Genomic DNA, 25,546 nt, shown 5'->3' with positions numbered 1-25,546 from the left:
TCTCCATCTAAATTCTGCTTTATCAAAAGTGATCCACGCTTGCCATAAATCTCACTGATAATAATTTTGTGTCCAAATTTCACAGCTATGTTTTCCTGAAGAGTTACCTTTAAAAGTAGTATTAGATTTTGATATAGAAAATGTTTGAGGGAACAAACTTTGCCTAACTTGACATATTGGTTGAATTTTGGATCCATTGAATGATCATATCTAGAATCGTTAACAAGTAAAGTTTTTGATTCCCTAACTACATTATAAAAAAAAGGTATATTCCTTTTTACAATCTGGCTCTATACAACATTCAGTCAAAATATCACTGGCCTGCCTCTTCATAAATTGAAATATAACTTTTGCTTTAACTTTTACTAAATGAAAATAAAATATACATAGGTAGAAAATCATTCTAGGTAATAAATTCAATATAATTGGCCAACATGGACTATTTCGAAAGGTCTAAGTTTGTGACTTGACCAACGCACAATATTACACAAAATTGCATGAAGGAAAAAGACAATGAAAAGTTATGTACAAACTTAGAAAGAAAAACAAATTTTTAAAGTTTCCAAAAGTGACAGCTTCATGACTTTTCAAGCCATGTGTAATTTAATAGTCTAAAGTTTTGTTCTTGTTTCTTTGGATAAAAGTTACTTAAAGGCACAAAACATGAAAACAAATGCTAATCTTCTAAATATAAAATATTTGAGGCTGGCCCAACAAAATAGAGCTATCTCATTTTGTAGAAAAAATTTTCTATTGCATTTGCCTCAACATTATCCTCAGCTATATGAGCGATTAAAACCAACATTTAGTTTGTTGTCAAATATAAACCATAAACTGACCAATTTTAAAACACAATAATTCATTTCATATGGCACAAAAAATATGTATTTATCAGATTTTATTTAGATTAATTTTAAAATTGAATCAAAATAATTTGTTAAACAAATTTTATTTTATTTGAATCTACTCGATTTAAAAAATATTATCATTAATTATTATCTCAATAAATATTTCGAATTTATTAAATCATCAAATAAATTGAACAAATTAAATCTCATTCTAATTAATTTGGATTTAAAATTTTTTATCCAAATTATTCCGAGAGGGCTCAATAAAATACTATAGCCTATCTTATTTTAAATTTTTATTATTCTATTTTTTAATTTTAATTTCTTTAAAAAAAAAGGCGAAATAATAAAAAAAAAACCAGAAAGCTTGAAAACTCTAAACAGTCAAAATTCAAATAATTTCACTGTGATTGCCCACTGTATTGTTGTCTAACTTGCCAGCACAAAAATTGTATAGCCTTTCTCAAATCTCATAAAATCGAAAATTTAAATTAAAGTGTTTCTCAAATCTAAAAAAACAAAAATTGTATAGTCTTTCTCAAATCTCATAAAATCGAAAATTTGAATAAAAGTGTTTCTGAAATCTAAAAAAATTGGGGATTTGAACTGGAGCTGCGAAAAATTGAGGCAAGAGAGGAGGCCAATCTTTTCTGAAAAACTTTTGGAAGGCATTTTTTTCTGGAGGCCAATTTTTGGACAAAGAAGGCAATGCCAAAAATCCAACAAGCCATTGCCTCCACCGGCTACCATGTGTACCAACATACCTTCCCACCTTAAACCGCCACCACCATCCCATTCCCTTTCCTTTGCCAGCCGATCACCAACCCAACCCCACCGATCTCCCAACTACCCCCCCAGGAACAGCTCCCATCTCCCACCTTCCCACCACCTACAGCCCTACTGAGATAGCCATCGAAACTGCCAACAAATAAATAGCAACTGTCACAGCCAAAAACAAAAAATAAAAAACCCAAGCCAACAAAGCCAGAAAAAAAAAATGCAAACAACCACAGTCCTCTATTGAGGAATCCATCGGGAAAAAAAAAAAGAAGCAGAAAAGGGGCCGTTGAGGATGAAAAGGGCTGTCGGTCATTGGATATTTTTTGTTTTTATGAGTGATTTGGGAGAGTATTTTTAAGATTTTGGGAAAGGAGAGAAAAGAGCTATTTTTTTGGGCAGTGGGAGCGACGGCGGGGTATGGAGGTCAGCGCAGGCGAGGAGACTTTTAGATGATCTAAACCGGTATAAAGGAAGGATGGAAGGGGAGAAACAACATACTTTGGTTTCAGGACGATCGGACGGCGAGAAGAGGGTGAAAGGCGATTTAAAATTTCGGGTTAAAGTTTCAGATCTAAGCTATTATGAGGTGATTTGCGAAAAACAGAGGCTGAATCTGAGACAAGAAGGAAGAGAGGAGTCCACGGCTGAAATTTTGGAGTCAACTGATGCCAAATGGCGGTCGGGTCGGCTACCGTCACCGAGATCTGGGTTAGGGGAGAGTGGCCGGGTGTGTCTTTTTTGGAGAGAAAATGTTGCATTTGATACAAAAAACGGAAAACTCAGGTTTGATGCTCCTGACCCGTCTCTCTTAGAATGTTTGTATTTAGCAAAGTGATCAATGAATATGGAATTGTCTAACGATGTTGTAGATAAGGTATGTGCCACTGACATTTTTATTATCTTGTATATTTTACTTAATTACAGGTACGCACAGTATAAGAGAATATTAGAGGAAATTAACAAGTATGAAGGCAGTTTAGAAGCATTTTCTCTTGGCTATGAGAAGCTTGGTTCACATGTAGGTTACCATTCTTCCAAATATCTAATTGTTAGCATGGGCTTATTTTTCATAACCGTAATGTTCCATATTAATTGTAGCTCCCATGGTTGCATGTTATTGCTTTTTACGCTAAATGTAATTTGTTTTGATTTATTACTCTTTCCAGTTCAAATGAGCAATTTTCAATTAAATAAAATTAGTGTTGGAATATTCTTGTGATTGATTTGTGTGGGAATAGTGTACATGATTTTCTAGATCTTTTATTTTTATATGTTAAAAATTTAGGCAAATCAATCTAAGAAAGAAATCAATTCATTGATGCTCAACGAAGTATGGAGCAAGTATTTGGTTCTTTGGTGCAAGAAAAAATTAAGAATTTTATTAAAGCCCTTAGAATTAGTCCTTTCTCTATTATTTCACTTTTATATGTTTATTTTATTTATTTATTTATTTGTGTATGTCTTCTCCTTGTTTCCTTTATCATTTGTTTGTATTACATTGCTTAATAGCTATCTTGTTAACTTTTAATTTTTAGTAAAAATGTTATTCTCCATTCATGTTTTTTCTTTTTTGTCTTAGAAGTTGTTTTGTGATAAGCTGATATTGCTCTTTTTGATATAATCTCATTCGGCTTTCAGTGAGACAGGAATAACTTATAAAGAGTGGGCACATGAGTTAGGGTTTTTTATGCATCATTTTAACATTTTGAGATTTTAACCATTAATCTTACTAACTTCTATACAATAAAAAAAGTTTTATTAACTTCTAGGTGTTTTGTTTTCTCTTCAATTTTTGGGATTATTTTACTGATTGGAAATTTTAACAATTGGAACCCTAATGCAGATATTATAAGCCCTGTATGTTATGCTTTCTTGTGCAAGAATAAATGCCACGTGTGCATTGAATTGATATTTTCCATGTCTGTAAGAACTGACCTGCCATTGGTGGGTTACTTGACATTAAGTGAAGTTCATAACAATTGAGCAATACTTTAGTAGGTGCACCTACAAGTGATTTTCTTTGATGACATAAATAATGCAGTCACAAGATGGAGTTGGTGCTGTCAAAATATCAGTAACTCTGCACTTTGTTTTTGAGGCAGCTTTCTTGCAATTTTATATCTATTGATGAACTACACATCATTTGTGTTGCTTTTAATGAGCTACTGTCTCCCTTGCTTTTCTCTTTGACTCTGACCAATGTGCTCTATGATGTATGCCTTAAGAAACTGTAGTATTTGCAATACCAGCTGTTCATGCTTATATCTTCTCTAAATGCACATGTTGAAAGAAGTTAAAAGTTATGTAAGTTTGGTTTGTCAAAACGCTAAGCTTAATGTTGAATCTGAATGTAAACATGTGTGTTGATTTACATTGGCAGTGATCTATTGTCTATTTCTATATTTAAATAACATCAGTGTTTAATACTACAAATATTAATTGTTTTTTAACACAATGAGTTTGGTGTCTGGGAGATCTTTTGGCCTAATAATGTTGATGATTCACCACCAATTCCCCATGGTTCTCAAGTGAAGGTAAATTACCTATAGATGAATATAAGTTTGGCTCTTGAAAGTTATTGTGCTTACATTCAAATGCTACTTGTTTATTATTTTCTTTTTCCACGTTTTAAGTCAGTAAAAAGAAACTATAAAAGCTTGCAACTCTTTCCTTGTAGATCAACAACGTATTTAACCTTTTGATCATGACCTATGGACCAGGAACCTTTAAGTATGATGCTTTTTTTGTTACACTGATCCTATTGTATGTGTATATGGTTTGAATAAATCATTGGTTTGTGCTACAACCTTCACAATAATTAATTACTAGAATTCATGACATAAAGGCATTGATTGAAGTATTTAATGGGGTGGTCTCCAAGTCAAGCAAAATTATTCAAGGTAGTTGAGTTCAAATCCAACTAACTCCTGCCCTAAAAAGAAGGGAGAAAGAATAAAAAGATGAAGATGAAAAAAAAAAAAAAACATTTCTCTGGTATTACTAAATAATGAGTATTACTTTAGTTAATGATAATGCAAATGCCAAATACCTAGTGACTTGGATCTCTATTAATTTTTTTGTATATAGAAATATCTTAAATAACAGTTTCAAATCAATAACATGGAAGTTGGTTTGATTGCATTTTATTATGATTCTTCACCCATTTCTAAAACCCATTAAGAAGCCTAAATTTGTAACTAAACCAAAATTTATCTCTAGTTTTCATCATACTGTCATTCATAGAAAATTTGTCCCACAAACACCTTCAGTCTTTATCTTCCATGCTACATTTTGATATGGTTAATCCATTTCCTAGTTTTCTTAATATTATCAACTCTGAGATGCAAGAGCCAATAATTAGCACATATGCCAACTTTAGAGATGATGTGCTTCCCCACATTAAAAGACTTGGATATAATGCTGTTCAAATCATGGTTATTCAAGAGCACTTGTTTTATGCTAGATTTGGGTATTATCTCTATCAAAATATCAGCTCATCTTTATTTGTTGCTGTTTATGTTTGTTAACTTGTACTAAAATGTTATGTTTTGGATGTAAACAGAAATATTTCTTCAGAATTTAGTTTTAGTTATGGAAACTAACCTCTTCTACTTTTAACAAGTTGCATTTAATATGTTGCAAGTATCATGTGACAAACTTCTTTGCACCAAGCAGCTGTTTTGGAATGCCTGATGATCTTAAGTCACTGATAGATGGGGCTCACAAGTTGGGTCTACTTGTTCTTATGGATATTGTGCATAGGTAATAATTGGACTTGCAGGAGAATATCATTTGTAGAAACACACCCTTCAGCTTTATTAGCTGTTACAGTTTTTGTGCAAACGGTTTTTCCCAGTTTTTCGTACCAAAAATGAAAATATAAACTTTTTTTCTTCTTCTTTTCTTGCTTAGACTATATGGTCATTCTTCTAGTAGACTTTATGCAAATATGGCCATGAGAATTTAGGCTGTTATTGGTCCTTACTCTTACTATGTTTTTTCTAGTTGTTTTTGGCTTCCTAAAAGGTTTCTAAAGAACAAACCTAAAAGGGAGAAAGCAAAGTCATAATTGTTTGAAAATATATATGATTAAATGCAATAGAATTTGTAGTATAATTGTTCTATTAAAAGAGGAATCATAGTATTTTGTTCTACAAGAGATTATATTTTTTATTTTTTATTTTTTTAAAGTATTATTGTCTTTTCTACCCAAATGTACTTTCTACTTCTGGAAGCAAAAAGCTAGTAGCAAAAACAACTACCAAATGGAATCTTACTATCTTGTTTACAATGAAAGTTTTTATATTTTGCATGTTGTTAATGTTAAATTCTTTTCTAAGCTGCAGCAAATTTTTATTCAAGTATTTGCTCTATTGCTTTGAGTAAGTAATCTTTTGCTGTAAGTCTCAGTTAATTTTTATTTTTTAGTTAAATTAAGTTATTAATTAATTTTGTCATCCATCTTTGTATCTGACCGATGTTTGACGAATACAACCATGCATCTAATAATGGATTGAACATGTTTCATTGAACCAATGCTCATTAATTCCACTTGGGGTCAAAGGGTCACCACTGGATGTACTTCTATTGAAACTTCCTTGTTGAAAGATTTTGGCTTCTTTCCATCCTATTGTGTGTAAATATTAATTTTTACTTGTTGCTTTAGGTACAAAGGTTTCTTCTTTCAAATGCAAGATGGTGGCTGGAAGAATACAAGTTTGATGGGTTCAGATTTGATGTTGTGACTTCAATGATGTACACCTATCATGGGTTGCAATTAATATCTTAGTGAGTTTGCAGATTTTCTATTCTGCTGGGTGTTATATAATAAGTTACTTGCATGTTTAGATGTTAATTATCAAAGTTTTGACTTTATGTTATATAGAGAAGTAGAACTGATGTAACATTTGGTTCTTGTAAGTGGTGAAACATCATTTTTCTATGTTTGTTTCTTAGCTAAATTCTCTTGAGGACTAAAGGTTTTTAGTGTCATTGCATCTTTATAATGTATTATCCTGGCTTAACCTTTGTTTTCTTGAACTTGCTGTAGGTAGCATTTACTAGAAACTACAATGAGTACTTCGAAAATGCAACTGATGTAGATGTTGTTGTCTATCTGATGCTGGTTAATTATATGATTCATGGGCTATATCCTGAGGCTGTCACCATTGGTGAAGATGTATGTTCTATTAACTCCTCTTTGAGTCACATTGAGCATACTTCGACTTATAATTGTTTATCTGTTCCAAAATTATGATGTCTGCTTTAAGTCCCCTGTCTCTTCTATAGCAATATTTGTTGAACTGGGTTGCGTAAATGGAATGGGGTTTCAATACTTTTTTATGTGATCCATGAGGATGCTAAGTGTAGAAATGGTTTTGAAAAAGTTTGCACTCGTACTTGTGTGTGCGAAACCTACCAAACATTTGTGTATTGTACATGTTTTTCTAATTCTTTACTACTTCATCACTTCTTTTCATGCATCAATTGAATATAGTAGTTAAGTGTTTTGATATTGTAGAATGAACTAAAGAATTGTTAAAAATGCTTGTTGCAAATTGAACTAATTTTTATTGTAGACCAAGAGTTATGGAAACATAGCAACTAAAGATGCCAAAAATGAAAATTCCAAAAACACTTGAAGGGAACAAACAAGCATCTCTAGAAATCTTAAAATATCCTTGCTTTTCACATATTTCATCTTTTGTGCAAATAATTCACCTAAAGAGCTACTAGCACAATAAAAGGTTATTTATGTTTTACCCTTTAGAAATATTAGCATAGTAAGGAACATTTAATAGATAAAATGTTTATATTGGAGTGATTTAGTCGTAGATTTTCATATATTATTTGCAAAAATAACATTCTTTAAGTTCTATGAATATTGAAAAGGAAAAGAAACAATAGTTTAAGGTAGACTTCCACCATCTTAAAATGTCATCTGTCATAATAATCAATTCTCCACTGCTTTTCTTTTTGACTCTGACCCATGTGCTCTAAGAAGTATGCCTTAAGAAACTGTAGTATTTGCAATACCAGCTGTTCATAAGTCAATGCCTATATCTTCTCTAAATGCACATGGTGAAAGAAGTTAAAAGTTATTTAAGTTTGGTTTGTCAAAACACTTAGCTTAATGTTAAATATGAATGTAAACATGGATCTTTTTATATGTATGTGGGCATGAATATTCTTCTTAATGGACCAAAGATTAGGTGTATAGTCTGGTGCAGTTGATATTCTTAAAAGCTCCAAATAGAAAAGTTAAGAAGATAAACGTTGTCGAAGTTTTTATAATTAAGTGCAAAAGCCACCATGCTTATGTAACAATTAATTGTATAAGCTAATTCATATATTTAATGCCATGTAGTCTCAAGTATAAAAGGGAAGGTGACTGTGTTCTAATTGCTTAGAAAGCTGTGTTGATTTACATTGGTAGTGATCTATTGTCTATTTCTAAATAACCTCTAGTGTTTAATTCTACAAATATTAATTGTTTTTTAACAGAATGAGTTTGGTGTCTGGGAGATCTTTTGGCCTAATAATGCTTATGGTTCACCACCAATTCTCCATGGTTCTCAAGTGAAGGTAAATTACCTGTAGATGAACATAAGTTTGGCTCTTGAAACTTATTGTGCTTACATTCATATGCTACTTTTGATTATTTCCTTTTTCCACTTTTTAAGTCAAAGTAAAAAGAAACAACGAAAACTTGCAACTCTTTCCCTGTAGATCATCAAGGTATTTAGCCTTTTGATCATGATCTGTGGACCAGGAATCTTTAAGTATGATGCTTTTCTTAACACTGATCCTATTGCATGTGTATATGGTTTGACTAAATCATTGGTTGTACTACAACCTTCACAATAGTTAATTACTAGAATTCATGACATAAAGGCATTGAAGTATTTAGTGTGGTGATCTCCAAGTCAAGCAAAATTATTCAAGGTAGTTGAGTTGAAATCCAACTAACTCTCGTCCTAAAAGGAAGGGAGAAAGAAAGAAAAGATGAAGATGAAAAAAAAAAACCATTTTTCTGGTGGACTATTATGATCATGTCAATTATCATTCATCCAAACCTCTTTTTCCATGTGTACATTTTAAGTTTTTGACCATATAATTGTAGATTCGTATGGAAACTCCATCTGGGATTGAGGACTCCATTCCTGCTTGGATCAAGTTCTCTGTTCAAGCACCAGGTGAAATCCCATACAACAGAATATACTATGATCTGCCAAAAGAGGTATAGTTGGTGGCTATTTGCTGTTTTGGTTTTGTTGGAAAGATTAGATAACTTATTCTTTTCAAACTATAAGCAGCTGAAATATTTGGAGCTTAGGGAAAATAAAAATATCAACTAATGTTTACGATAATTTTAAAATGATTGCATGTGTGTGAAGATACATAGACAAAAGCATGCATGCATGCCTGCACACAAATATGATTAATTGATTATATAAACAAATAATGAATTTCTTATTCATCTTAGTGTAGGCTATTTTGATGAATGTCTTCCTTTATAACGTTAATATTAAAATCAATGCCCTTAAAGGTTTTTAAGAAAACAATTTTGATTGGTTCTTTTTCATATATGAAGTCAGTTTCTAAATTGTGTTCTCGCTTGTTCAAGTTTAATCACTACACAGCACAGTCAACTTAGTTTAGTCTCTAATATGTCTTATCTCAAATTTTTGTACTCTCTAACTTAACTAATGATTTTTATATTGTAATAGGAAAAGTATGTATTCAAACACTGTCAACCAAAAAGACCAAAATCACTTAAGTCTATGAATCACATGTTGGAATGAGTAGCATGGTATGTATCTTCCTTTCCCTTGCATGTAGCAAATTGTTATTCAACTCTTCTGTCTCTGCACTGAATTGCATTTCCTTGATTTATTTAATCTTAAAAGAGGAAACCTTAAGTTTGATAAAAAGCTTCATTAAATGCTATCATGTGTGGGATCATATTTTTTAAGCTATTTCTTTCAACCCTTCCTATGAAGTGTTCTTGCAAGGTTTTGAGACTAAAAAGTAAAGCAGGAGGTTTTATAAGACAAAACATTTTGCAAGAAAACTTATCTTAGTATCTGTATTTAAACTATCAATTTTACCCATTCCCTAAAAAAAAAGAAAGATTGAGAGATTTTTGACTTGCATTAAACATTTTTAAGAGCATCAAACAGTATAGTTGTCTGGAAGGGCCTGTAAATTTTGAAACGGAACTTTCCTACATCCCGTAGGAGGGTGGCCTCTCTTAAAGAGAAAATCTGTCAAATTAAGCTAGCAAAAAGCCACGTAGGTGTATACGGCCTACTTTTCATGTTCTTTGGTTAAAGGAAGTCCTTCCATTTGGATTATACTAAACAATGAGTATTACTTTAGTTAATGATAATGCAAATGCCAAACAGCTAGTGACTGGGATCTTTGTTAATTGCTTTGTGTATAGAAATATCTTAAATAGCAATTTCAAATCAATAACATAGAAGTTGGTTTGATTGCATTTCATTATGATTCTTCACCCATTTTTAAAACCCATTAAGAAGCCTAAATTTGCAATTAAACCGAAATTTATCTCTAGTTTTCATCATACTGTCATTCAAAGAAAAATTGTCCCACAAACACCTTCAGTCTTTATCTTCCATGGTGCACTTTGGTATGGTTAATCCATTTCCTGTTTTCTTAATATTATCAACTCCGAGATGTAGGAGCCAGTAATTAGCACATATGCCAACTTTAGAGATGATGTGCTTCCCTGCATTAAAAGACTTGGATATAATGCTGTTCAAATCATGGCTGTTCAAGAGCACTCATTTTATGTTAGATTTGGGCATTATCTCCATCAAAATATCAGCTCATCTTTATTTGTTGCTGTTTATGTTTGTTAACTTGTACTAAAATGTTATGTTTTGGATGTAAAAAGAAATATTTCTTCAGAATTTAGTTTTGGTTGTGGAAACTAACCTCTTCTACTTTTAACAAGTTGCATTTACTGTGTTGCAGGTATGATGTGACAAACTTCTTTGCACCAAGCAATCGTTTTGGAACCCCTGATGATCTTAAGTCACTAATAGATAGGGCTCATAATTTGGGTCCACTTGTTATTATGGATATTGTGCACAGGTAATAATGGGACTGGCAGAAGAATATCATTTCTAAAAACACATCCTTCAACTTTATTTGCTGTTACAGTTTTTGTGCAAACGGTTTTTCTCAGCTTTTTCGTACCAAAAATGAAAATATAAACTCTTTTTCTTCTTCTTTTCCTGTTTAGACTGTATGGTCATTCTACTAGTAGACTTGATGCAAATATGGCCATGAGAATTTAGGTTGTTATTGGTCCTTACTCTTACTATGTTTTTTCTAGTTGCTTTTGGCTTCCTAAAAGGTTTCTAAAGAACAAACCTAAAAAGGAGAAAGCAAAGTATAGTTGTTTGAAAATATATATGATTACATGCAATAGAATTTGTAGTATAATTGTTCTATTAAAAGAGGAATCATAGTATTTTGTTCTACAAGAAATTATATTTTTTATTTTTAATTCTTTTAAAGTATTATTGTCTTTTCTACCCAAATGTACTTTCTGCTTCTGGAAACAAAAAGCTAGTAGCAAAAACAACTACCAAATGGAATCTTACTATGTTGTTTACAATGAAAGTTTTTATCTTTTGCATGTTGTTAATGTTAAATTCCTTTCTAAGCTGTAGCAAATTTTTATTCAAGTATTTGCTCTGTTGCTTTAAGTAAGTAATCTTTTGCTATAAGTTTCAGTTAATTTTTATTCTTTAGTTAAATTAAGTTATTAGTTAATTTTTTTCATCCATCTTTGTATCTGACCGATGTTTGACGAATACAGCCATGCATCTAATAATGTGTTAGATGGATTGAACATGTTTGATGGAACCAATGCTCATTACTTCCACTCGGGGTCAAAGGGTCACCACTGGATGTGGGATTCTCGCCTTTTTAATTATGGAAGCTGGGAAGTATGTACTTCTATTGAAACTTCTCTTAAACAATAGCTTGTTGAAAGATTTTGCCTTCCATCCTATTGTGTGTAAATATTAATTTTTACTTGTTGCTTTGGGTACAAAGGTTTCTTCTTTCAAATGCAAGATGGTGGTTGGAAGAATACAAGTTTGATCGGTTCAGATTTGATGTTGTGACTTCAATGATGTACACCCATCATGGGTTGTAGGTAATGTCTGAGTGAGTTTGCAGATTTTCTATTTTGCTTGGTGTTATATAATAACTTACTTGCATGTTCAGATGTTAATTATCGAAGTTTTGATTTTATGTTATATAGAGAAATAGAACTGATGTAACATTTGGTTCTTGTAAGTGGTGAAGCATCATTTCTCTATGTTTGTTTTTTAAGTAAATTCTCTTGAGGACTAAAGGTTTTTAGTGTCATTGCATCTTTATAATGTATTATCCTAGCTTAACCTTTGTTTTCTTGAACTTGTTGTGGGTAGCTTTTATTGGAAACTACAATGAGTACTTCAGATATGCAACTGATGTAGATGCTGTTGTCTATTTGATGCTGGTTAATCATATGATTCATGGGCTATATCCTGAGGTTGTCACCATTGGTGAAGATGTATGTTCTATAACTCTTCTTTGAGTCACATTGAGCTTCCTTCGACTTATAATCATTTATCTATTCCAGAATTAAGATGTCCACTTTTAAGTCCCCTGTCTCTTCTATAGCAACATTTGTTGCATTGGGTTGCGTAAATGGATTGGGATTTCAATACTTTTTTACGTGATCCATGAGGATGCTAAGTGTAGAAATTGTTTTGAAAAAGTATGCACACATGTACTTGTGTGTGCGTAAGCGTACCTAACATTTGTGTATTGTCCATGTTTTTCTAACTCTCTACTGCTTCATCACTTCTCTTCATATATTTAATGCCATGTAGTCTCAAGTATAAAAGGGAAGGTGACTGTGTTCTAAGTGCTTAGAAAGCTGTGTTGATTTACACTGGCAGTGATCTATTGTCTATCTCTATATTTAAATAACATCTAGTGTTTAATTCTACAAATATTAATTGTTTTTTAACAGAATGAGTTTGGTGTCTGGAAGATATTTTGGCTAATAATGCTTATGGTTCACCACCAATTCCCCATGGTTCTCAAGTGAAGGTAAATTACCTGTAGATGAACATGGCTCTTGAAACTTATTGTGCTTACATTCAAATGCTACTTGTTTATTATTTTCTTTTTCTACTTTTTAAGTCAGAGTAAAAAGAAACTATTAAAACTTGCAACTCTTTCCCTGTAGATCAACAACGTATTTAACCTTTTGATCATGATCTGTGGACTAGGAACCTTTAAGTATGATGCTTTTTTTTTAGCACTGATCCTGTTGCACGTGTATATGGTTTGAATAAATCATTGGTTGTAGTACAACGTTCATGATTATTAATTACTAGAATTCATGGCATAAAGGCATTGAAGTATTTAGTGGGGCAGTCTCTAAGTCAAGCAAAATTATTCAAGGTAGTTGAGTTCAAATCCAACTAACTCCTGTCCTAAAAGGAAGGGAGAAAGAAAGAAAGGATGAAGATGGAAAAAAAATATTTTTTTGGTGGGCTGTTATGATCATGTCAATTATCATTCATCCAAACCTCTTTTTCCATGTGTCCGCTTTAACTTTTTGACCATATAATTGTAGATTCATATGGAAACTTCATCTGGGAAGGACTCCATTCTTGCTTGGATCAAGTTCTCTGTTCAAGCACCAGGTGAAATCCCATACAATGGAATATATTATGATCCGCCAGAAGAGGTATAATTAGTGGTTGTTTGATCTTTTGGTTTTGGTGGAAAGATTAGATAACTTATTCTTTTCAAACTATAAGCAGCTGAAATATTTGGAGCTTAGGGAAAATTAGAAATACCAACTAATGTTTATGATAATTTTGAAATGACTGCATGTGTGTGAGGTTACATAACAAAAGCATGCATGCATGCTTGCACACAAATATGATTAATTGATATATAAACGAATAATGAATTTCTTATTCTTCTTAGAGTAGGTTGTGTTGATGAACGTCTGCCTGCATAATGTTAATATTAACATCAATGCCCTTAAGGGTTTTTAAGAAAACAATTTTGATTGGTTCTTTTTCTTATATGAAGTCAGTTTCTAAATTGTGTTCTCGCTTGTTCAAGTTTAGTCACTACAAGGCACAGTCAACTTAGTTTAGTCTGTAATATGTGTCTTATCTCAAATTTTGTACTTTTTATCTTGACTAATGATTTTTATACTATAACAGGAAAAGTATGTATATAAACACCCCCAGCCAAAAGGACCAAAATCACTTAAGTCTATGAATCACATGTTGGAATGGGTTGCATGGTATGCATCTTCCTTTCCCTTTCATGTAGTAAATTGTTTTTCAACTCTTCTGTCTCTGTGCTGAATTGCATTTCCTTGATTTATTTAATCTTAAAAGAGGAAACCTTAAGTTTGATAAAAAGCTTCATTAAATGCTATCATGTGTGTGATCATATTTTTTATGCTATTTCTTTCAACCTTTCCTATGAAGTGTTCCTACAAGGTTTTGAGATCGAAAAGTGAAGCAGGAGGTTTTATAAGACAATACATTTTATAGGAAAATTTATCTTAGTATCTGTATTTAAACTATCAATTTTACCTCCCCTCCCCTTCCCAAAAAAAAAAAAAAACAAAAGGAAGATAGAGAAACATTTTTACTTGCATTGAACATCTTTAAGAGCATCAAATAGTATAGCTATTTGGAAAGGCTTGTAAATTTTGAAATGGAACTTTCTTGCATCCCATAGGTAGGATGGCCTCTCTTAAAGAGAAAATCTGTCAAATTAAGCTAGCAAAAAGCCACATAGGTGTATACGGCCTACTTTTCGTTTTCTTTGGTTAAAGGAAGTCCTTCCATTTGGATTATACTAAATAATGAGTATACTTTAGTTAATGATAATGCAAATGCCAAACAGCTAGTGACTTGGATCTCTGTTAACTGCTTTGTGTATAGAAATATCTTAAATAACAGTTTCAAATCAATAACATAGAATTTAGTTTGATTGCATTTCATTATGATTCTTTGCCTATTTCTAAAAACCATTAAGAAGCCTAAATTTGCAATTAAACCAAAACTTATCTCTACTTTTCGTCATACTATCATTCGAAGAAGAAAATTTGTCCCACAAACTCCTTCAGTCTTTATCTTCCATGGTACACTTTGGTATGGTTAATCCATTTCCTAGTTTTCTTAATATTATCAACTCCGAGATGTAGGAGCCAATAATTAACACATATGCCAACTTTACAGATGATGTGCTTCCCTGCATTAAAAGACTTGGATATAATGTTGTTCAAATCATGGCTGTTCAAGAGCACTCATATTTTGCTTGATTTGGGTATTATCTCCATCAAAATATCAGCTCATCTTTATTTGTTGCTGTTTATGTTTGTTAACTTGTACTAAAATGTTATGTTTTGGATGTAAACAGAAATATTTCTTTAGAATTTAGTTTTGGTTATGGAAACTAACATCTTCTACTTTTAACAAGTTGCATTTAATATGTTGCAGGTATGATGTGACAAACTTCTTTGCACCAAGTGGTCGTTTTGGAACCCCTTATAATCTTAAGTCACTAATAGATAGGGCTCACGAGGTGGATCTACTTGTTCTTATGGATATTGTGTGCAGGTAATAATTGGACTTGCAGGAGAATATCATTTCTAGAAACACAACCTTCTGTTTTATTTGTTGCTACAGTTTTTGTGCAAACAATTTTTCCCAGCTTTTTTGTACCAAAAATGAAAATATAAACTCTTTTTCTTCTTCTTTTCCTGTGTAGATTGTGTGGTCATTCTTCCAGTAGACTTGATGCAAAAATGGTCATGAGAATTTAGGTTGTTATTGGTCCTTATTCTTACAATGTTTTTTCTAGTTGCTTTTGGCTTCCTAAAAGGTTTCTAAAGAACAAACCTAAAAGGGAAAAAGCAAAGTCATAATTGTTTGAAAATATATATGATTAAATGAGTAGAATTTGTAGTATAATTGTTCTATTAAAAGAGGAATCATAGTATTTTATTCTACAAGAGATTATATTTTTTATTTTTAATTCTTTTAAAGTATTATTGTCTTTTCTATCCAAATGTTCTTTCTGCTTCTGGAAGCAAAAAGCTAGAAGCAAAAACAACTACCAAATGGAATCTTACTATATTGTTTACAATGAAAGTTTTTATCTTTTGCATGTCATTAATGTTAAATTCTTTTCTAAGCTGTAGCAAATTTTTATTCAAGTACTTGCTCTGTTGCTTTGAGTAAGTAATCTTTTGCTATAAGTCTCAGTTAATTTTTATTCTTTAGTTAATTTAAGTTATTAATTAATTTTTTCATCCATCTTTGTATCTGACTGATGTTTGACAAATACAGCCATGCATCTAATAATATGTTAGATGGATTGAACATGTTTGATGGAACCGATGCTCATTACTTCCACTTGGGGTCAAGAGGTCACCACGGGATGTGGGATTCTCGCCTTTTTAATTATGGAAGCTGGGAAGTATGTACTCCTACTGAAACTTCTTCTTAAACAATAGCTCGTTGAAAGATTTTGGCTTCCTTCCATCCTATTGTGTAAATATTAATTTTTACTTGTTGCTTTAGGTACAAAGGTTTCTTCTTTCAAATGCAAGATGGTGGCTAGAGGAATATAGGTTTGATGGGTTCAAATTTGATGTTTTGACTTCAATGATGTACACCTATCATGGGTTGCAGGTAATATCAGAATGAGTTTGCAGATTTTCTATTTTGCTTAGTGTTATATAATAAGTTACTTGCATGTTCAGATGTTAATTATCAAAGTTTTGACTTTATGTTATATAGAGAAGTAGAACTGATGTAACATTTGGTTTTTGTAAGTGGTGAAGCATCATTTCTCTATGGTTGTTTCTTAACTAAATTCTCTTGAGGACTAAAGGTTTTTAGTGTCATTGCATCTTTATAATGTATTATCCAAGCTTAACTTTTGTTTTCTTGAACTTGCTGTAGGTAGCATTTATTGGAAACTACAATGAGTAATTTGGATATGAAACTGATGTAGATGCTGTTGTCTATTTGATGCTGGTTAATCATATGATTCATGGAGTTTATCTTGAGGCTGTCACCATTGGCGAAGATGTATGTTCTATAACTCTTCTTTGAGTCACATTAAGTATCTTTCGACTTATAATCATTTATCTATCCCAGAATTATGATGTCTGCTTTAAGTCCACTGTCTCTTCTATAGCAACATTTGTTGCACTGGGTTGCATAAATGGAATGGGGTTTCAATACTTTTTTACATGATCCATGAGGATGCTAAGTGTAGAAATGGTTTTGAAAAAGTTTGCACACATGTACTTGTGTGTGCGTAATCCTACCTAACATTTGTGTATTGTACATGTTTTTCTAATTCTCTACTGCTTCATCGCTTCTCTTCATGCATCAACATCCATATGCCATGAATAAGTAGGTTACCCTGCTATTAGTTAAGTGTTTTGATATTGTAAAATGAACTAAAGAATTGTTTAAAATTCTTGTTGTAAATTGAACTAATTTTTATTGTAGACTAAGAGTTATGGAAACATAACAACTAAAGATGCCAAAAATGAAAATTCCCAAAACACTTGAAGGAAACATCCAAGAATCTTTAGAAATCTTAAAATATCCTTGCTTTTCATGTATTTCATCTTTTGTGCAAATAATTCACCAAAAGAGCTACTAGCACAATAAAAGGTAATTTATGTTTTACACTTTAGAAATATTAGCATTGTAAGGAACATTTAATTGATAAAATGTTTATATTGGAGTGATTTAGTTGCAGATTTTCATATATTATTTGCAAAAATAACATTTTATAAGTTCTATGAACATTGAAGAGGAAAAGAAACAATAGTTGAAGGTAGACTTCCACCATCTTAAATTGTCATCTATCATAATAATCAATTAAATAATCAGTAAAACTAATAAAGGATAATACATAGAGGAATGTAATCGAGATAAGTAATTCTTTTGGGAAAATGTCAATATTCTTTATCTTCGTTATGCTAATTGTGCAATTGTGTATGCTACAGGTGAGTAGAATGGCTACATTTTGCCTTCCTGTCCAAGATGGTGTGGAATTGATTATCAACTGCACATGGCCATTGTTAAATTGATTATTTCTTGATTTCTTGTGAAAATTTTGAAGTATATTTTGTGCTTGATTGTTATGTCAATTTATTTGATTGTGATGAAATATGCTTGCTCTTGTGATTTTAATTTGATGCATGATTGGCTAATTTATCTTAACTAAAATATATTATTGACTCATTTATTGTTCTTGTCATGTGTACTTATATGAATATGATTGAGTTTTACTTGACATGGTTGCAACACGGATTAAGTAAGTGATTTTCTTATAATGCTTATGTTTGTCTTAAATCATTGTTGATTATGGCTTATAATTTGTATAGATATATTTATGCTTTTATGGTGAAATTTTTTTGATGATAAGTATGTCTTTTTTGAGTTTTTTGAATTCTATAAGGCCTTAAATTAGTTTTGACATATTTTTTGATGATTTACTGAATATATATGAATATTGAATGTCTATTTTGTGTTCATGAATAATTTAAAATATTTGATTTTTGTACATTACATGAGAACTTTAACTTTAATGACAATATTGTGATATATGATGCTTAATTTGATACATGATTTTTAGTAAGTTTATATATATATATATATATATATCTTTTTTTTAATTGAAAAATTGGATTTAGTGAACAAAATTTTATTTGTCTATAATGATTTAGATTATGGAATTTATTTTGAACAATTGGTATAATTTTTATTAATTGATTTTCTTGATGTTTCTAATGAAAATTTTTTGTCAAGAAATTTTTCTAACTTTATAAAAGAAGAACTTGAAATAAGCACGAGCTGACATTTTTGAGATTTTAAGTGGAACAAGTAAAGTAAATCATCTTCATCAATCAAGCTCAAGTACATCAAAAACTAACTTATAAAAGTGAAATGGAGGATTCAAAGCTTCACTCAACTATAATAAGCACAACAACATAACTTGAGAATGATGTAAGTAATTGTTTTGAATTTATGCTATGTGCTTATGATTTATAATGTTTAATGCATGGTTTGATAAATTTTTACTTTGATATATGCAAAAATGAGATATTATGCTTGAATTTGTGAATACTTTGCACAAATTAATTATTAAGTTACTTGATAGAATTTGTTTTAACTTTGTTAGAATGCTTAGATTGATTAATATTCATGTTTATTTTTTGATTGCTTTGATTAATAGTTTTTATCGCATGAATATTTGTTTGAGTTTTTGGACATGGATATGAGTTAAATAGATTAATTTCTTTGAATATATTAACTGATTGAGATAATTGAGATAACATGTATTACATTATGTTTAAATGTTTATATTTTTATTGGTATAATGTTATATGCGATTTGAAATGTTTTTACCTGTGTTTGTATGATTTTGATTAAAAAATATGCTTGAATTGTATTTATGTATTTGTATATGTTTGGATTAAGAATATTGCTTTATATTGAAATAATTTAGATTATATTTAAATAATTATGTTTTCATTATTTCATTGTTATAGCATATGTGTTCATTATGCTCGAAAAATCATGATTGTATAATTTTTTATTATAATATGATGATTAAATATTTGTTTTAGATAAGATATGCTTATGAAAAAATGCGATTATGTATGTAGTAATTGAACATTTCATATGTTTGAAATATATTGTGATCCTTAAAAGTTTGTGAATAAAATAGCTAACAATTGAAAACAATTGGTATCAAAATTGTTAAAAATTTTTTTAACTTTCATTGACATTTGTTTATATACTTATCATTGATATAACTTGTATTTTTCATACAAAATTGTGTTTTAAATTGATTAATCTTTATTTTAAAAAAGAAAAAAAAATCTTAGAATATAATTTTGCTTGGTTTGTTTTTTAATAACAATTGATATGAACTTGTATACATGTGTTTAAATTTATATTTAATTACTATTGATGTTTTAGGTTCTAAGTACATTTTATGATAACATGATTTATAAGTAGCTTACATATCATTTATTATTTTTTTGCTCATAAATTTCATGTGGTTGAATGAATAATTTTGTGCTATAATATTTTAATTGGATACACTTATGCTTTTGTACTCGAATATATATATGTGAATATTATTGTGCATATTATACTTGATTACATACATTCAAAATACTTTAATATTATTGGTAACAAGCATTTTGTCTCATGTATTGAATTGATCTCTTTTTTTTTTTTTAATAATGATAAAAAATGAGAAAGCTTATAAATATTTTTTCTTGTATGTATATAGCTTTTGGTATAGGAGTTTTAAGAAAACATTGTTTTTGTGTTTGTCTGCTCATTTTTTGCTATGACAAAAAGGGAAAAAAATATCATATGAACAAATTTGCTTGTGCTTGATATGCATATGTTTAATTGTGTTTAATTGATATATTTAATTAATATATATTTATTGAGTTGTGTTGGATTAGGATGCGGTAATTAAAGGGAAGTTTTGTCATGTAAAGTTTAAGGGGGAATTTTACACTATAATTCATATGAATTAAGGGAGTTTTGTCATGCAAAGTTTAATTTGCTTGATAAAGAAAATTTATTATAATTTGTATATAATGAATAAGATGGTGAATATTATATGGATAAAAAGTCCTTTAAATTTAATTTTTAAATGTTCAAATGATTTTTGAGTTGAAATTGTATAATTTAAGTGATGATCAAATTAGCGAGTAGAGAACAAAATAGAATACAACTACCTAGTTTGACTAGAATGATCCCCTAGATTATAGGATCACTCTCTTGGATAAATCAATCGATCCCTTCTTTAAGGGATCGATTGATTTTTTGGTCTTTGACTTTTGCTTTTGACTTTGACTTTAAATTTTTTAATAATTTAAAAAATAATAATAATAAATTATTTTTTTAATTAAAAATTGTATGCATTATGGATATTTATTTGATTATATTTTTAATCTTGGAACAAGTATTTATGTTAAAATTAAGAATTTATTTTCAATGCTTTATTATTTTTCATTCAATTTCATTACTTTTATAAATTTTAAGTGCACATATGGATGAAAATTATTTCTTAATGCAATGCATATGGTCAAAATACTTGATTATTGAAAAATGCTAAATCGATTATCTCTTGATTCTTTGTGAAATTTTTGAAATATATTTTGTGCTTGATTTTTGTCACAATTTATTGGATTGTTTATGATTTTAAATTGTGATGAAATATTTTTGAAATATGTTTGCTCTTATGCTTAATTGATTTGTGATTTTAATTTGATGCATGATGAGCTAATTGCTCTTAAAAGATATATATTATTGGCTTATCTATTGCTCATGTCATGTGTGCTTATATGAATATGATCGAGTTTTTTTTTACATGCTTGCAACATGGATTAAGTATGTGATTCTCTTATAATGCTTATGTTTGTCTTAAGTTATTGTTGATTATGGCTTATAATTTATGTAAACATATTTACGCTTTTGTGATGAAATTTTCTTGATTACGTTTTTATGATAAATGTCTTTTTTAAGTTTTTTTGAAGTTTATAAGGCCTCAAATTGATTTTGACATATTCCTTTGTGATTTATTGAATATATATGAATATTGAATATGTTTATTTTATGTTTATGAATGATTTAAAATGTTTGATTTTTGCACATTACATGAGAATTTTAGCTTTTTTTAGTTAATATTATGATATTTGATGCTTAACTTGATACTGACCTTTAGCTTAAGTATATATATATATATATATATATATATCATTTTTAATTGAAAAATTGAGTTTAGTGAACAAAATTTCTTTTGTGATGAAAATTTTTTGATTACGTTTTTTATGATAAATATTTTTTTTAAGTTTTTTTGAATTCTATAAGGTCTCAAATTAGTTTTGACATATTTCTTGGTGATTTACTAAATATATATGAATATTACATGTCTATTTTGTGTTTAGGAATGATCTAAAATGTTTGATTTTTGCATAATATATATATAGATCTTATTTCTAATCGAAAAATTGAGTTTAGTGAATAAATTTTTTTTTGTTAATAATAACTTAGAATATGAAATTTATTTTCAACAATTGGCATAATTTTTATCAATTGATTTTTTTTATGCTTCTAATGAAAATCTTTTATCAAGAAATTTTTCTAAATCTATGCTAGGAGAATTTGAAATGAGCATGAATGAACTTACATTTTTGGGATTATAAGTGGAACAAGTAAAGCAAGTCATATTTATTAATCAAGCTTAAGTACATCAAAGATTAGCTTAAATGATGTAGAATGGAAGATTCAAAGACTCATTCAACTAAAATGAATACAATAACATAGCTTGATAAAGATGAAGGTAATTGTATTAAATTTATGTTGTGCCTATGATTTTAATGTTACATGTTTTGATAAATTTTTATTTGATGTGTGAACATTTTACACAAATTAATCACCAAGTTACTTGATAGAATTTGTCTTAATTTTGTTAAATGCTTGGATTGATCAATATTCATGCTTATTTCTTAATTGTTTTTATTGCTTGAATATTCGTTTGAGTCTTTAGATATGGATATGGATATGAGTTAAATAGATTGATTTTTTTAAATATGTTCATTGATTGAGATCATTGAGATAACATGTATCACATTATGTCTAAATATTTGTATTTTTATTGGTATACTGTTGTTATATGTGAATTGAAATGTTTTTGCATGTGCTTGTATGATTTTGATTGAAAAATATGTTTGAATTGTATATATGTACTTGCATATATTTAGATTAAGAATATTGATTTGCATTGAAATAATTTGAATTATATTTGAATAATTATATTCTCATTATTTCTTTGCTATAGCATATGTGTTTATCATGTTTGAAAAATCATGGTTGTATAATTCTTTGTTATAACATGATCATTGAATAGTTGTTTTAGATAGAATATGCTTATGAAAGAATGCTATTATGCATGTGTTGATTGAACATTTCATATGGTTGAAATATATTATGTTCCTTAAAAGTTTGTGAACAAAATAGCTAACAATTGGTATCAAAATTGCTAAAAATTTTTTAACTTTTACGGACACTTGTTTATGTGTCTATCTTTGATATAGTTTGTACCTTTCATGCAAAATTATGTGCGCCTTAAATTAATTAATCTTTATTTAAAAAACAAGGAAAAATCTTAGAATATAATTTTGCTTGATTTGTTTTTTTGATAACAATCAATATACTTTGTGATAACATATCTTTAACAATTTGTATTCTTAACAAATGGTATGAGCTTGTGTACATGTGCTTGAATTTATGTTTAATTGTTGATGTTTTAGGTTATAAGTACATATTATTATAACATAATTTATGAGTAGGTTGCATATAATTTATTATCCATTTGCTCATAAATTTCATGTAGTTAGGTTGAATGAATGATTTGTGCTGTAACATTTTAATTGGATACACTTATGCTTTTGTACTTGAATACATGTTTGTGAATTTTATTGTGTATATTACACTTGATTACATGCATTCAAAATATTTTTGATATTATTAGTATCAAGTATTTTGTCCTATACCTTGAAGTGATCTCTCTTTTTTTTATAATGACAAAAAAGGAAATAGTTTATAAATATTTCTTCTTGTATGTTTATAACAATCGGTATAGGAGTTTTAATATTTGGTATAAAGAGATTAAATAAAAAAAGAGAAATATTTCATGAATATATTTGTTAATACCTTCATTTTATGTTTATTTGCTCATGTCTTTTTGCTATGATAAAAAAAAAAGAAATATTATATGAATAAATTTACTTGTGCTTAACATGCATATATTTGATTGTGCTTGATATATTTGACTAATAGATGTTTATTGTATTGTGTTGGATTAGGATGCATTAATAGGGGAGGAGTTTTGTCATGTAAAGTTTAAGGGTAGTTTTTCAAAATATTTTTCAAAAATCTTAAATGTTTTAAAGAAATTTTTTTATCAAATAAATTTATCATTAAGTTTTGTCATATAAAAAAGGGAGAGATTATTAGCTTTGAATTGATCTTTATTTTGAAATGACAAAACATTAAGTTAAATAAACTTCATCAAGATTTTGAAAAAGATTTATTTAGTACATGTTCTTAAGTTTTATTATTTTGGTACTAAATAAATAATATAATTTTCAAAGTTTAAACAAATTTTTTTTTTTATGTTTTTCTTATTTCTCAAGTTAAAATTATCTTTAAACATTATTTACTTGAGTTTAAATGAAAGTACAATTGTTGTTTTTAAAGTGAATTTATTCATTTTGGACTCAATACAATTTTGATAATATTGATTTTGAGAAATAGATTAATTTAAGAAAGTTGTTTTGTAAAAACAAAATTTTTCAACATTAAACTTGTTTTATTTTTTTGTATTAATTCACAAAATTTTAATATTTGAATTTTATATGATTGAAAAACTCTTTGAGTCTACTTTCTAATGGATCAAACAAAATCAAATTTTAAATTTTTTAAGATAATATTTTGATTTTTTACTAGATATTTTACAGTTGTCTAAGAACTGCAGAAGGGGCATGTTTGAAAATTCGCTATAATTCGTATACAAAGAATTAGGTGATGAATTTTATATGGATAGAAAATCTTTTAAGTTTAGTTTTTAAATCATCAAACGATTTTTGATTTGGAATTATATAATTTAAGGTATGGTCAAATTAGCAAGTAAAGTGCAAAACATAATACAACTACTTAGGTTGATTGGATTGATCCACTAGGTTATAGGATCGATCTTTTGGCTAAACCAATCAATCCCCTCTTGTAATGGATAAATTGATTTTTTTATAGAAACAAAATAGATTTGAAAAACACCAAAAGGGATTGATCGGCTAAGCCACAGGATTGATCTCCTATCAAAACCAATTGATTCCCTATGCTTAGAAAAGCTTTAATAGTTAGTTTTTTTAGCTTTAATGTTTTTTTTTTTAACTTCAAACCATCTCTAATAGCTAATTTTTCAATTCCTATATAAAATTGAGCATTCCAACACGCCAAAAAAGTTTATGAATAAAGAGAGTAAGATCAAATGAGTCATATTTTCATTCTCTCAAAGAAATCAAGAGTTTTAGAACTTAAATTCAATATCCTATGTATTTTTTATATCCAAAATATTATTATGTTTTATTCATCATTTTTTTTATACTTCATTAGGCAAACACTCAACTTTGAGAAGTATTTTAGTTTACAAAAATCATTTGATTTATCTTATAAGCAAGAGGTGATGTATCCTCTTAATTGTGTAAGGGTAAAGGTTTTTATCTTAAACCTTAGGAAGAAAAAGATAGGTTTTATTCTTAATTCAAGATTAGCATATTGAAGCCTTGGTATGAAAACCAAAAGAGAGGATGTACGTGTCTTGTGAAGAAGGATCTAACCTTTATAAATTTTTGCATTTGATTTTTCTATCTCTATTTCTTTATTTTTATTATAGTTTATATCTACTTTCAGTTAATCAATTTATTATTATTTGTATCATATTTTGATATTGATATTAATTTTCATTCAATTATATTGAAATCTAGTTTTACGAAAGAATTTGAAGAGGTTTAATTCATCCTTCTTGGATCATTGTTTCATCTAAAAAGCTAACAATTGCTATCAAAGCTTTGTTCCTTTTTGTAGGTTTAACCACCTTAAGTAATGTTCCAATGGCTCAATATAGGTTCCAAGATGGTGAGGAAGTCTTCAAAGTTCCTATGTTTAATAAATTTGAATTTTGTAAATATAGAATAAGGATGTAGGTATTCATAATAGCCCAAAGTT

The 25,546-nt window shown here is 29.1% G+C and overlaps 2 protein-coding genes across 9 annotated transcripts; both read left to right on the top strand.

Moving 5' to 3' along the window:
* Positions 1–1,281: 1,281 nt before the first annotated feature.
* LOC111293527 (1,4-alpha-glucan-branching enzyme 2-2, chloroplastic/amyloplastic-like) lies at positions 1,282–17,987 on the top strand. 8 transcript variants are annotated; one of them, XM_089749850.1, is made up of 14 exons: positions 8,752–8,868; positions 9,359–9,441; positions 10,629–10,748; positions 11,482–11,611; positions 11,721–11,823; positions 12,101–12,225; positions 12,691–12,770; positions 13,303–13,416; positions 13,907–13,989; positions 15,200–15,319; positions 16,052–16,181; positions 16,286–16,396; positions 16,670–16,798; positions 17,734–17,987. In XM_089749850.1, exons 8-13 carry the CDS (start codon positions 13,309–13,311, stop codon positions 16,697–16,699), a joined length of 582 nt encoding a protein of 193 aa, XP_089605976.1. In that variant the 5' UTR covers positions 8,752–8,868; positions 9,359–9,441; positions 10,629–10,748; positions 11,482–11,611; positions 11,721–11,823; positions 12,101–12,225; positions 12,691–12,770; positions 13,303–13,308; the 3' UTR covers positions 16,700–16,798; positions 17,734–17,987. The 8 variants fall into 8 exon arrangements, with proteins under 8 accessions (XP_089605979.1, XP_089605978.1, XP_089605972.1 ...); XM_089749846.1 differs by lacking the exons at positions 8,752–8,868; positions 13,303–13,416; positions 13,907–13,989; ... (3 more) ...; positions 16,670–16,798; positions 17,734–17,987 and adding exons at positions 1,284–2,411; positions 2,553–2,646; positions 4,103–4,162; ... (2 more) ...; positions 6,679–6,807; positions 8,133–8,213 and having other exon boundaries at positions 12,691–12,772; XM_089749849.1 differs by lacking the exons at positions 8,752–8,868; positions 13,303–13,416; positions 13,907–13,989; ... (3 more) ...; positions 16,670–16,798; positions 17,734–17,987 and adding exons at positions 1,285–2,411; positions 2,553–2,646; positions 4,103–4,162; ... (2 more) ...; positions 6,679–6,807; positions 8,133–8,213 and having other exon boundaries at positions 12,691–12,772.
* Positions 6,763–12,768, top strand: LOC149512951 (1,4-alpha-glucan-branching enzyme 2, chloroplastic/amyloplastic-like). The gene is made up of 8 exons (XM_089751126.1): positions 6,763–6,807; positions 8,133–8,213; positions 8,752–8,868; positions 10,334–10,455; positions 10,629–10,748; positions 11,482–11,615; positions 12,101–12,225; positions 12,691–12,768. Exons 1-8 carry the CDS (start codon positions 6,763–6,765, stop codon positions 12,766–12,768), a joined length of 822 nt encoding a protein of 273 aa, XP_089607252.1.
* Positions 17,988–25,546: the final 7,559 nt, after the last annotated feature.

This window comes from Durio zibethinus, chromosome 21 (assembly GCF_047325235.1).
Source record: "Durio zibethinus cultivar Kanyao isolate XHJ-2024 chromosome 21, ASM4732523v1, whole genome shotgun sequence".
Classification (NCBI taxonomy): domain Eukaryota; kingdom Viridiplantae; phylum Streptophyta; class Magnoliopsida; order Malvales; family Malvaceae; genus Durio; species Durio zibethinus.
This window is presented reverse-complemented; position numbering and strand designations above follow the sequence as displayed.

Coding starts and splice junctions, on each gene's coding strand:
- LOC111293527 (XM_089749848.1), top strand. CDS start 2,104: ATGGAAGGGGAGAAACAACATACTTTGGTTTCAGGACGATCGGACGGC. Junction 2,647..4,102: donor ATGAGAAGCTTGGTTCACAT/GTAGGTTACCAT, acceptor GGTGTCTGGGAG/ATCTTTTGGCCTAATAATGT. Junction 5,391..6,294: donor CTTATGGATATTGTGCATAG/GTAATAATTGGA, acceptor TTGTTGCTTTAG/GTACAAAGGTTTCTTCTTTC.
- LOC149512951 (XM_089751126.1), top strand. CDS start 6,763: ATGATTCATGGGCTATATCCTGAGGCTGTCACCATTGGTGAAGAT. Junction 10,749..11,481: donor ATTATGGATATTGTGCACAG/GTAATAATGGGA, acceptor TGACGAATACAG/CCATGCATCTAATAATGTGT. Junction 12,226..12,690: donor TTGTCACCATTGGTGAAGAT/GTATGTTCTATA, acceptor GTTTTTTAACAG/AATGAGTTTGGTGTCTGGAA.